The sequence below is a fragment of the Rhincodon typus genome, chromosome 29 (genome assembly GCF_021869965.1).
Source record: "Rhincodon typus isolate 14 chromosome 29, sRhiTyp1.1, whole genome shotgun sequence".
NCBI lineage: Eukaryota > Metazoa > Chordata > Chondrichthyes > Orectolobiformes > Rhincodontidae > Rhincodon > Rhincodon typus.
This window is the reverse complement of record NC_063360.1, coordinates 23465586-23479112: the sequence shown is the minus strand read 5'-3', so window position 1 is coordinate 23479112 and position 13527 is coordinate 23465586. Positions and strand designations below refer to the sequence as shown.

The 13527-nt window shown below is 40.4% G+C and overlaps 1 protein-coding gene across 2 annotated transcripts in view; it reads left to right on the top strand.

Moving 5' to 3' along the window:
* The window catches only part of LOC109931452 (protein strawberry notch homolog 2), a 219597-nt gene that overhangs the window by 59287 nt on the left and 146783 nt on the right, over nt 1-13527 (top strand). For both annotated transcript variants that reach the window (XM_048614120.1, XM_048614121.1), the window contains exon 4: nt 4636-4753. In XM_048614120.1, the coding sequence (XP_048470077.1) occupies nt 4636-4753 (118 nt within the window). The remainder of the gene's footprint in view (nt 1-4635; nt 4754-13527) is intronic.

Sequence of the window (13527 nt, the reverse complement as noted above, 5' to 3'; positions counted from 1 at the left end):
AAACTCCATTCCTTTTCTTCTACTTCCTCGTCCTCCTCTTCCTCGGTCACTATCTGAGGTTGAACTGGACAGTCATATTGTCAGTGCCCTGTTCAATCCAAAACCAAGTTTCCAAAGCTTTATCCTTTATTTCAGGCTGTCTACCTCCATGTCTGCTGGTCTGTCTATCCCCAAACCTTCCTCCCTTCATCCATTGCTGCAATTTGATTTACACCTTCAATGTCAGGTTTAATGGTTTTCCTTTATACAAAAATTCTAGTTTATCTAAAATGCTGTTGACACAATGTCCTTGTGACTATCAAAGTTCTATAGTCTTACCAAACCATACGCAGGTGTCTCATTAGAGAGAGTTGAATGGTGATGGTTTAGCCCAAGGGTCACCAAGTGAGGGAAGTGATTGAAAAGGAAGGTCCTCATCTGGTGCGGGTATTGAATCCATGCTGTTGGCAGCACTCTGCATTAGAAACTGGCTGTCCAGCTCTAGGTGTGAGTTGGTTAGCTCAGTTATCTCATTTTTGACCTCTCCCCTCTCTCAATACATGATAACCCTTAGGTTAAACCACCTCCAGTCATAGAGTCTTTGTGTGTAAGCAGGCTACTTGGCCCATCAAGTCTATACCAACCCTCTGAAGGGCATCCCGCACCACACCACGCTAACCACCGAGCCACTGTGCCGCCCATGTCTGTCTAATGAGAGAGCAACCTGGTAGGATTACGGCAAATTCACTTTGCTGTTATACCTTTCCTCCCTGATTGAAACTGGCTGACGGTTTCTTGGGTTTCAAGTTAAAAACTTTCATTCTGGCGTTTAGTTCTTCTGTGGACTTACCCACTCTGTGTCTGTAATGTCTTGTCATCTCCGATGTGCCCGCCATCAAATTTTCCATGCAATCCTTATATTTCTCCCACGCTTCATTTGGTGTACTGTTGATAGCTATGCACTCAACACTCCAGAATTGCCTCCATAAATAACTCTGCCATTTTGCCTTATTGTTTGTGGCATGGAGCTGTGCATTCATTGTCTGCTTCATTTCCTACATTGTAACAGTGTCTGCACTTTTAAAAAAAACCTGATTGTCTAGGATGTCCACTGGTTGTGAAAGGTGCTGTGTAAATGCAGTTCTTTTTCTTCTTTCTCTCTTTAAGACCCTCCTTAAAACTACATTTTGACTAAGCTTTTTGTTACCCTTTTTAATCATTTTGCCTTTGGGAAACAAGGTGCCAAGCCCCACACTTCATGCAGTGCCCTTTCTGCATGAAATGCACAAAAGAACTGAAGGTTGCTGGTGCTACTATTCTAACTGTTTCTTTAGAAGCAAGCCTAAACCTGTGGGGAAAAACGTCAGATGCCATGGGTACTGAATCTCTGATGTGTGGTGAGAGAAGCCTTTGTTAAACCTGTTTATCATTCATAGATACCCATTCATGATGAATTAGCTTTGTCCTTACATGCCTCATAGATTCAGGCGTACCACCTCCTCTACCAACCTGGCATTTCCATGAATGATGCCAAACTTTGTGACCTTTCACAGTAAGGTTGCCATCTTGAAGCCATGTTGCAATTTTAGGGCCAGTGTTATGAATTTGAAACTCTTTCCTATTTTTATCTTTTGTTAAACAGGAATAGAGTCATAGAGTCATAAAGTCCTTTACAGCACAGAAAACAACCAGTAAGCTCACCAAGTGCATATTGGCTCCTTGCAAAACCTTCCAATCAGTTTCACTTCCTAGATCGATCCATGTCGTTCTGCAAGTTTATTTCTTTCAAGCGTCCATTCAACTTCACTTTCAAATCATTGACTTTTTTCCCCTCTTCTACCACTCTCATGGACATCAATTCCTTGTAAAACTCCATCTGGCCCACCTCAATTAACTCAAAAGTCTCCAAGTGCCTATTGATGTTCTTTTTGCTGATTGTAGATCCCAAAATATTACCTATCACAGATGTCAAACTAATCAGTTGTATTGCTATAGCTTTTCCTTGAATAAGGATGCCACATCTGGCGTTCTTCAATTCCCTAGCACTTCCCTCAGAGTTTTACAGCAGTTTGGTCCAACTCATCCATGTCAACCATGTCTAGGGAAGATTGAAGGATGTAAGGCAAGCGCTTCTCCACCCCTGGATTCCATTAGCAATCTGGGATGTAAGCTTTCGGGATCCTGTGATTTATCTACTCTAAACATAACCAGTCTTGCCAATATCACCACCTTTTTCGGTTTTCAAACAATCCATTGTTTCAATAGTCAACACAGTGGAGCTGGAGGAGCACAGCAGGTCAGGCAGCATTAGAGGAACAGCAAAAGTCATAGAATCCCTACAGTGTGGAAACAGGCCCTTCGGCCCAACAAGTCCACACTGACCCTCATAGCATCCCACCCAGACCCATCTCCCTATAACCCACCTAATCTACACATCCCTGAACAGTATGGGCAATTTAGCATGGCCAGTCCACCTAGCCCGCACATCTGTGGACTATGGGAGGAAACCAGAGCACCTGGAGGAAACCCATACAGACACGGGGAGAATGTGCAAACTCGATACAGACAGTTGCCCAAGGGTGGAATTGATCCTGGGTCCCTGGTGCTGTCAGGCAGCAACGCTAACCACTGAGCCACCGTGCCACCCCAAAGTCGACGAGTCGCAAAGTCGACACTTCCAGTCAGAACCCTTCTTCAGAACTGTGGAGGGGGAAGGCAGCTGGTAAATAAATCAAGGGAGGAAGGATGGGGCTGGGGACAGGTGGGTGGGATGGTGATAGGTGGATACAGGTAGGGAGTAGTGGGGATACATCAGTGGAAAAGGTGGGGCAGATACGTGGGGAGGAAGATGGACAGGTTGTGTCAGGTCAAGGAGGCGAGAGGGAGGAGAGGTGGGATGGTATTAGATGGGTGCCGGTAGAGGATAGTACGGATTGGTCAGTGGGAAGGGTGGGGCAGATAGGAGGCAAAGAAGGTGGATAGGTTGTGTCCGGTTAAGGAGGAGGGGATGAGAGGGATGTTTGGACGTGGGATGAAACTGGGAGTGGGGAGATTTTAAAACTGGTGAATTCTAATGTTCAAGCCATATGAGATGTTGCTCCTCCAGTTTGCGTGTGGCATCAGTGTGGCACTAGACAAGGCCCAGGATGGACGTGGCATCAAGGGAATGAGAGGGGAAGTTGAATTGGTTAGTGACCGGAAGGTGGTATTGATTATTGTGTACAGAGAGCAGATGCTCCACAAATCGGGCACCGAGTCTGCGCTTGGTCTCACCGATGTAGAGGAGGCCACATCGGGAGCAACGGATACAGTAGACCAGGTTGGAGGATGTACAAGTGAACCCGTATCGGATATGGAAAGTTTGTTTTGGGCCTTGAGGTGAAAGCGGACATGTAGGGGCAGGTGTAGCACCTCCTGCAGCTGCAGAGAAAGGTGTGGTGCGGTTAGTGGGGAGTGTGAAGCAGACGAGGAAATTGCGGAGTGAGCAGACCCTATGAAAGGCAGATAGGTGTGGGGAGGGAAATATCTCTTTGGTGGTGGGGTCGGATTGTGCCGGAGGATGATATGCTGGATGGGGGAGGTTGATGGGCTAGTATGTGAGGGCCAGGGAGACTCTGTCTTTATTTTTGTTGGGGGGAGGGGATGTGAGGGCAGAAGTGCGGGAAATACAAGAGATGCAGTTGAGGGCATTTTTGATCACCGGAGGCGGGAAGTTGCGGCCCTTGAAATAGGAGGATATCTGGGATGTCTGGGAGTGGAATGCTCCATCTTGGAAGCAGATGTGGCAGAGTTGGACGAATTGGAAGTAAGGGATCACATTCTTGCAGGAGATAGGGTGAGAGGCGGTGTAGCCCAGGTAGCTATGGGAGTTGGCGGGTTTGAAATAGACATCAGAGTTGAGTTGGTTACCGGAGATGGGGAGGGAGGTATCGGAGATGGTCCAGGTGAATTTGAGGTTGGGGTGAATGGTGTTAGTAAAGTTGATGAACTGTTCAAGCTCGTCATGGAAGCACGAGGCAGAGCCGATAGTTATCAATGTCACGGTGGAAAAGGTGAAGGATGGTGCAGGTGTAACAACGGTAGAGAGACTGTTCCACGTATCCTACGAAGAGGCAGGCATAGGTCAGACCCATAGTTGCCCATAACACACACACAGACACAGTAGGAAGTGGGTCATCCAGCCCCACGCTATGTTGACCGACTCCAGCATCTGCAGTTCCTGCTATCTCTATTGCTCCAGTATCTCTGCTTCTGCCAATATCTTGTCAGATTCCTCTTCTTTAATAAACACCAATACAAAGACCTCATTAAGTATTCCAGCCATGCCCCGTGCCCTGCAGCATATATTAGTGTCTTTGTCCTAATAACAATGAGAGTGCCATTATTTGTTAAAACAAAATAATTGTTCTTAGGAAATAGTTTAAAATAACTGCAGCTGGTCTCAGTTGAAACAACATACCCTATTTTTCAATGTCTGTCAAAATCTAAAACTTAATGCGATTAAACAGGTCATGGAAATATCTGTTTTGCCATAGTTTCATGTGTTGTGACACAGAGTTCATTTGTTGTAATATACAGTAGTTATTTTCAATCTAAAATAAATGCCTAGGGAAGATATTTATTGCTTTTTCTTTAAATGTTTTTTTATCTTTGCAGGCAGATTTTTCGTACCCCAAATCAACCATTTTCAGATAGTTTACCCATCAATGGTCAAAACTATGAAGAGACAAGCTTGGAATCAATATTCCAGCTTAGAAATGGAGAACATATACAGGTCTGTATCCTTTTTCAATATGTCTATTTTTTCAAAGAAACATACAATGGTGGTCGCTTGCCAAAAGTTGCACTTTAACGTTGAATCATTCAAGTATGCCACAATATTTTGCTGTTGTATTTAAATCCTCGTGTGTTGCTTAAATATATTGAGCTACAATTTGAATATTTACACGGTTTATTTTCAGGTATGCTGCCGAATTAGAAAACATTGCAGTCACAGAATAAATTTACTATATTTTAAGTTTGTTGCTACTCTCAAATTGAAAATGTTCCGTATGGTGGTGTAACAGTTATGCTAGTGGGCAAGGAACTTGGATATCATGCATTTAAATCTTGCCATGACAAGTTGTGAAGCTGAATTCACATTTGTTGGATGGTTTGTTACAAAGGCGCAATCGATTAACTGAAGTCATTCAAGAAAAAGGCTGACCCTTCATGGTCTAACTGATGTTTGATACCAGTTCCGCATGACATAACATGATTGCAGATGGATGTAGACCAGTTAAGTGGGTGGGTCAGAAATCTGACAGATGAAGTATAATGTGGGAAAATATGAAGTTGTTCATTTTAGTTGGAAAAATGAAAAAGTATAGTATTACATAAATAGTGATGACTACAGAATTCCGATATACAGGTACTTGTGCATTCTAGTGGATGAGTAACAAAAATTTAGTATACAGGTACAGCACATAATCAAGAAGACCAATGGGATGGTAGTCTTTATGAATTGAACATAAGGATGTTATTGTCCAGTTATGCAAGACATTGTGGTACCACATCTCAAATACTTTGTGCATTTTTAATCTCCTTATTCAAGGAAGGATGTAAATACATAGGTGGTTCAGAGAAGGTTTACTAAATTGATATCTGGAATGAGTGAGTTGTCTTATCAAGATAAATTGAACTTCTTTCCAGTGGAGTTCAGAAGAGTGAGAGTTGACCTGATGTGTATAAGATTCTGGATATTCTTGACAAGGTGGATGTGGAAAGCACCCTTTTGAGTTAGTCTAAGTCTAGGGGACGGGTTTTAAAATTAGGGGTTGCCCTTTTTATGATCAAGATGAGGAAAATTGTTTTCTGTGAGAGTTGAGACATGTTGATATTCTGACTCCAGAAGATGGTGGAGGCAGGATCATCGAATATTTTTAAGGTAGAGGCAGTCTAAACTTGTCAGGTATAGAAAGGAATGTGGAATTCAAAACATAAACAGATCAGCCATGATGTTATTGAAGATACAGCAGGCTTGAGGGGCCAGATGGTCTACTTTTCCTATTTAGTATGTTCATATGGACAACGTGGTGATGTATACTAGATGTGGATATTAACATTGCCTTTGAAACCCATGAATTTTTTCAACAAAAACTAAACAACATCAAATTACCTGCCTACTGTCACCCTCTTCACTTTGTTAAATGTTTATTAATTGTGTTTAACTGTATGCAGGTGATGGGCTTGAACTAGGGTTGCACTTGAGCCCGTACAAATCAACACCAATTTAAGCTGTGGTTTTTTGATTCTGTAATGTATATTTGTAATGCATAATTCTGAAAACAAACAAACAAGCAAAGTATGTAAAAACCGAATCCAGTTCTAACTGGTTTTCTGGTCTATAACAAGCTGATGAGTTAATATTCCTCATTACTTTTGCCAACTTCTGAAGGAAGCAAGAACACAGAATGTACTCTGGTTTTCTACTGTCAACAATTGGCTGAACCTCATAGTGGTTTAACCAGCAGATAAATTAGTCATTCTCAAGTTATCTTTTATAGCAATGATTCGTAATCATTTATTTTTTTCATTGTTCAAGTTGATCAGATCTGCACTAAATTTAGTATGTCCATATCCTTCTGAATATTAGTGCAAAAAATTGTTTCACAATAAATATGTTTAAAGAAACAAGTGTAGGGTAGAAATTTTTGCTACATAACAATGCTGTTTCCATAATTTCTGTGCTAACTTTATTTTTCAAGTAGCTGTTTCATTTTTGCAGTTGGCCTTTACTGATTTGTTTTATTGTGTTGCATCTATAGTAGCTATTCTTGGCTCTTGCTGATTCATAACTCTGCACAAGTCCAGGACACAATTCCAGTGCACAAGAGAACATCACAGATTACCAAAGTTAAAAACATTTTTAAAATATGAAGTATTAGAAATACATGGCTATGCGATAACTTGTGTATTTTAGTGTCCTGAAGCAGTGTTATACAGCAAATATATAGCTCCATACTCATCACCTAACCAGCAAGTAAAAAGGCGGGTATGCATGCATGAGACCATACCCACCTCATAGAAAACTCATATTTCTGGACCAATATGTTGGCTCAGCAAGCTCTCTCTCTCCAGGAGTGTGTCTGAACTAGCAGCCTTCTCGCAAAGCCCATTTGTTTGCTGTGCTGGGGTGCTGTGTCACGCTACAGGTGGTAGAAGTAACCATCACCTTCAATTTTAATATCTTTAGATCTTCCCAGACTGCTGCAGGGAATGTCATGGATACCCCATTTAGGCACTCATGAGTGCATCAGGCAGTTCACACTGGAGGAAATGCACTATTTTCCCGGATTAACTGATGATGCTTGTGGCAGATGTGAACAAAAAGAGCCACCTATAATTGTAAAGTCCCTTTAATTTAGCACACTATCTCTAAATGCTGAAGGATCATTATCAAATGAACATAATACAGAGATGCATAAACAGATATTGGGGAAGATATCTAAAAGTTTGAGCAGAGATAGGTTTTGAGGAATACTGTAAAGGAGGAAAGAATGACAGAGATTTCAGGATGGAATTTCAGAGCTTGGGGCCTTGATGAATGAAGGTTAGTGCTCCAACGATGGAATGATTAAAATTGGAAATGCTGAAGAGGTGAGAATTGGAGGAATCAAGATGTCTGAGGCCTGACAGAAGTTACAGAGACGGAAGGGCAAGGTTATATATGGCTTGTACACAAGAATGAGAATTTTAGAATCAAAATTTTGTTTAATTGGTAGATAGCATAAGTAAGGGATGATAGATGAACTGAACGTAGTGTGGGTTAGGATAAGGGCAGCAGAATGTTCAATTACTCAACTTCAAAGCATTAAAAAATGAGAGGCCAGTCAAGAGTGCTTTGGAATAGTTGGGATGCCATAACAATGTAGTCAGAATGAAAGATCCTTGCCTTTAAAGATATTAGGAAAACTTCAGATGAGCTAGGAGTTTTAGGGTTTTAATAAATGAGCAACTTGTCTATGATATGATCACAGGAATTGTTTTATGCCAGTTCCTGTCTGCTACCCAGTAAGTTGTCATTATGCTTTTAAACTCTAGTATTTCCACACTTCCAGTCTTAGTGAATCACTTCTTGGCAATGGGGCCACCGTTTTCTATTATGGGTAATAACATCCCACAAGGTGCTGTGATTCTTCAGTGTGTTCCTCTCCCTATTATTGTGCACACTCTTCCGCAAAAGAGCGAGGCTAGTCTCCGATGCTTTTAGATGTAGCGCATAAGTTGAGAGGGAATAGAAGGAAGATGTTATGAGAGTGGAAAATTCAGTATCAAAAGTAATAAAGTAACGTGGCTTGTGTGTGAAATTAGCAGGGATGGTGAGAGGATGTTTAGATTAAGTAATTATAATTAGAAGTTGATGACAAAGAGATGACTGTATAAATAGTAATGTCGATGGGTATCATTCTAGGAATTAGGAGCAGGAGTAGACCACTCGGCCTGAGGCTTGCTCTGCTATTCAACAAGCACCTGGCTGATTTGATTACTCCACATTTCCACCCACCTCTGAGATAACCTTTTACCTTACTTATCAAGAAACTATTCTTCTGTGCCTAAAAGCATTCAAGGACTCTGATTCTTCCACCTTTTCTGGACGAAAGTTCCAAAGATACTCTGTTTTCAGAGGAAAAAATTAATGTCTCATCCTAAATGGATGACCACTTATTTTGAAACCGTGACCTCTAGTTTTAGATTCTCCCACAAGAATAAACATCTTTTCCACATGTACCACATAAAGAGACTTTGGGATCTTTATTTGCAATCCTCACTCTTCTAAACTCCAAAAGATAACTCCAACTCAATTCCTTCTTCCTTCCTATTTTCCAATTTACAGCTATTTCTGGGAGGTTACTTATAATGAAGACAGATCCAAGCTACCTATAGTGTGCCATGAGGGAAATGATGCAGGGCTAGGGTTTGTTGTAAATGGTGAAGCGTGAGAAAGAGCTCTGAGCTGATGCAGTGCAAAAGGATAGTAGTGGAAGAGCTGAATTTGTCTGAAATCCTTGAATCATTTCTGGCAGTGAATCAATTCTTAGTGATTCTTCTGCTGGTCACAGCTTCCAACAGCTCCAGCCATACTTTCTTGGTAAGTGTGATGGACTGCTTCTGCCTTGTACTGCAAAATAGGACATCTCTCCTGGTCCTTATAATTGGCACCAGCTGTAGGGATGCATTAGCAAACTTGGGGTCAGCTTACCTTGCCAGTCATTCTAAAACTTTAATAGCTTCCCTGTGGCAATGTCTGTGGTGTTTAGATTCAATGAGAGCAATCGGTATTTTGAGAGGTGCATTCAGGCTTGAAATAATGAATGGACTCTCGGTGGAAATTGCCTTGTGAGGGCATGGCCTGTAACTAATGCAACAGCTAGCCAGTCCACCAATCAAAATATTTCTTATGTTTCGGTATTGAGTATGGCATGTTACAACCTAATGCAACCATCTGTATGTGTTATGTTCTTTGAAATGGTCTTTCCCATTGAAATCAATTAAATTAGTTACCAAAGGGTGTATATCCAGCAGTTGATTTGATATTCCCTTTTGGTAATTGTCAAAAGTTTAAATTACCCATGGTATCATTTCCTGTATTGTGGTTCAGTGTGCCGGTAAGCAACAAACCCAATCCGCAGTATCTTTTGGTATTTTACTCTGTAGAAAATATCACACAAGTAAATTTAAATTTGTGCTTTCCACAATTAATTTATCCAGGTCAGTTTTGATAGTTACCATCTACTTTTAAAATTGTTTAATTTAAATTAATTACAAGTATAGGAATTGGGGCGTCATGTTGAGGTTGTATAGGATGTTGGTGAGGTCTCTTCTGGAGTACAATGTCCAGTTCTGATCACCCTATTATAAGGATATTATTAAGCTACACAGGGTTCAGAACAGATTTAACAGGATGTTGCCAGGAATAGAAAATTGGAGTTAGAGGGAGAAGCTGAAACTTTTTTCACTGGAGCATAGGAGGTTTGCAGGGTGACCTTTAAAGAGGTTTCTATTAATCATGGGTATAGATCAGGTGAATGGCAGGATGGGGATTTCAAGACTAGCGGGTATATTTTTCAGGTGAGAAGAGAGAGATTTAAAAAGGACATGAAGGGCAACTTTTTATAAATAGTGGTTCGTGTGTGGAATGAACTTCCAGAGGAAGTGGTGGATGTGGGTACAGTTACAACATTTAAAAGACATCTGGATAAGTACATGAATAGGAAAGATTGGGAGGGATATGGGTCAGATGCAAGTAGGTGGGACTAGTTTAGCATGGGATTATGGTCAGCATGGATTGGTTGGACTGAACGTTCTGTTTCCATGCTGTATGGCCCTATAACTGTTGATTTGAATTGACATTTTGGGAAAAATGCTTCCTAGACTGCTTTAATTCTGCTACAACCGTAGCTGGTAATTCTTAGTGGTATAGTGCTTAGAGACATCTGGTGGACATGGAAAGTGCAATATAAATACAAGCTTTTCATTATTTATGTTGTTTTCAAGTTCTGGAATATTTTTACATTTTTAAGCAAAGCATGCTTGGAATGGACAAGAAAACACTGTTGCCAGATTAGTTAGTGTTAAATATTGGCAAAATGACGAGCAGTTTTCATTTACTTAAATATAGCAAGGGAAAATAGTATGCTTTCAAATATATGTGCAAAAATATTCTAAATGACATTTTAGAAATCTTAGCACTTGTAGTTGCCTGTCCAATTTGTTTACAGTGTTGTGGTGGTTAAACTGGGCAGTTTACGGTAACTTGCAGATGACTGACGGTAATTGAGCTTACCAAATGAGCATCATTTCCTGTAAATACTCTCTTCCTCAAAGGAAGTTTCAAGCCAAACTGATGACTAACCTTTGGGCAGATATGCAAATAAAGACAACAGTAATAGGGAGGAGGAGCCTCATGGCATGATTATTCTCTCTCCTTTTTTTGTTATATACAATGAAGTTTCTTTTCACAGGTAGTACCTTTTTAGAACTATTGTGTAGCTAAATATTTTTAGCACTGTTTGGAATGGACCTCTCGCCTAAAATGCGATTGTATAATAAAATAGAATCTACTTGGAGGCTTTTCAATAAGGTAAAATTCACACTTTTACGTACAGTATTGGAGATGCTGCTTTGGGTTTTGTTTCATTGAAACACAGAATCTGTATGGTGACGTTTATACTGATTTTTCAGGTAGAGTGTTTGGAGATGAAACATTTTGTTTTATTTGAAAACCGAGCCTATGCTATTAGAAGTGTTTGTCAAGTGAATTCTGCGTTCCTGTTTCTTCACGCATTTTGAAGCGAGTCGTTTATTTGAAGCTGCAGTTTAAAAACCGACTGTAAAATAAAAGCATTACTTTGCACGTTGAACCTAATTTTCTTAAAAAGTACGTTTCGGTAGCAATTAATTTTGAAGTATACGTGACATATAATTATGACGTTTTATGTTTTTAAATTCTTAAAATTTTGATACTGGTCTGAGAAATTATCATCTTGAAATCTTTTGGTATAATGCAGAAAACTGTTGGTGTCCTTAAGTTAACACTGGTTTAAATGAATTTTTAAACTTCTGTACACTGGAAAGATTGGCCTGGCTGCATTTGACAATTTAATTACTCAGTGTCTTTGTCAATGGTCTCTAGCAAAATTGGATTATTAATAGCATCACTTTCAACTTAAATTTTTTTTTAATATGTATATCTTGTGCTCCAGTGTATTACTGATTAGGCTCGGGTGCTTGAGGGCAAGTGTGTTTTCGGGGCAGCGAGAAGTGAAGACTTTCTTCTCATTTGCCTGACTCTTACGTACTTGTTTGCAGCCAGTTATGAAGTATTTTGGTAGATGTCCTACTATTGGTGATATGGTGAGGAGGAGGAGGGCACTTAGAAATTCTCAATATAACATGGGTTACATATCTAACCAGGTTAAAAGCAGAACAGTTTACAGAACTCTATCCATGTGGTTCAGGAAGGTGAAGTGAAACTGAAAACGTAAATTTTTGTTTGTATTTGTCTTGGCAGAACCCTAAAAAATCAGGAATTCTTGCCCTCCTGTGTTGTTGCTACAATGCTTCATGAAGAGATCTAAAACGTTTTAATTATTTACCTGTGTTGTCTTATGATTACAGTCACTGATTTTACTGTTGCCTGTGCTTCTATGGATTTTTTCATAGCATTTGTAGCCCAATACCAATGGAATGTTACATGGAAGCACATTATGATGGATCTTTATTCCCTCACTCTATTTTGCCACCCCTTAGACTGGTGTAAGAATCAGGCAACCTATATAGCATCCAACTACAAGTGTAAAGATGGAAGCAAATTATAATTTTGCAAGGGAAATACTGCCTCTGTTGTATTTTGTGCAATTTACTAATTTGCTCACAGGAGCTGCCAGTTAAATTCTAAATTTAGTGTTCCAAGGTCTTCGGCGTGTAATATGATGCCGAGGACAGGCCTCAAGAACAGCTTCCAAAATTTATTTCAACAAAAGGCCAGTTTGCAACTTTCATAGATCTGTTCCAGCAAGCTTCCAGCCCCCAGACTGGCTCAAGTCCCCACTGGAGTCTGCCTCCCACCAGACACGAAACATTAACTCTATTTCTCTGCCAGATCTGCTGAGTTTCTTCAGCATTTGTTGTGCTTGCAGTAAACATAATGCTTATGCAAGAATCCCACTATTGCTCTATACAAATAATGTCAGCATCTGCAAATGTTTTTGCAGTCCAAACTTCAAATAAATTTTGGTTTCTCTGCCTTTAATTTGCAGGGCTTCCTCACACACTCATCTTGGCAGATAGATTAAATGATGATAATTATGTTTTGAGTGTACCAGTTAGTCTGGTAACTCATTTGCAATACCAGCCTCCTGCCAGAAAATTAAAGCCACCAGGACCAACCATAGATTCACCAGAGTGATATGAAGAATAAAATAAGGGGAAACTTTTTTTCCATCAGAGCAGAGCGTACAAGGAAGAAATGTATTCAAAGTTTTCAAAATGTTGAAGGATTTTTGCCAATTTAAGTAGGGGAAGATTGTTCCCTTTGATTAGGACAGCAGTAGTGATAAGCCACTGATGAGGAAAGAGGAATTCTTTATGTCAGGAGTTGTATGACCTTATTTTGCTGCTGCACTTTAAAGCGAAGGAAGGTACAGATTATAGAGATGTAGCATGGAATTAGTTTAACATTGCTTTTATCAAAGGACTGTGGCATAGACATGGCTTACCACCACCTTGTCAAAGGCAATGAGGGATGGGCAATAAATGCACACTCAGCCAGTGTTGCCCATGTCCAATGAGTAAATTTTAAAACACAAAATGATGGCCAAATGGCATTTTTACTTGGGTAACAAGGTGTAGAGCTGGATGAACACAGCAGGCCAAGCAGCATCGGAGGAGCAGGAAAGCTGACGTTTCGGGTCGAGACCCTTCTTCTTCAGTTTTTCTGAAGAAGGGCCCAGACCCGAAAATCAGCTTTCCTGCTCCTCCGATGTTGCTTGGCCTGCTGTGTTCATC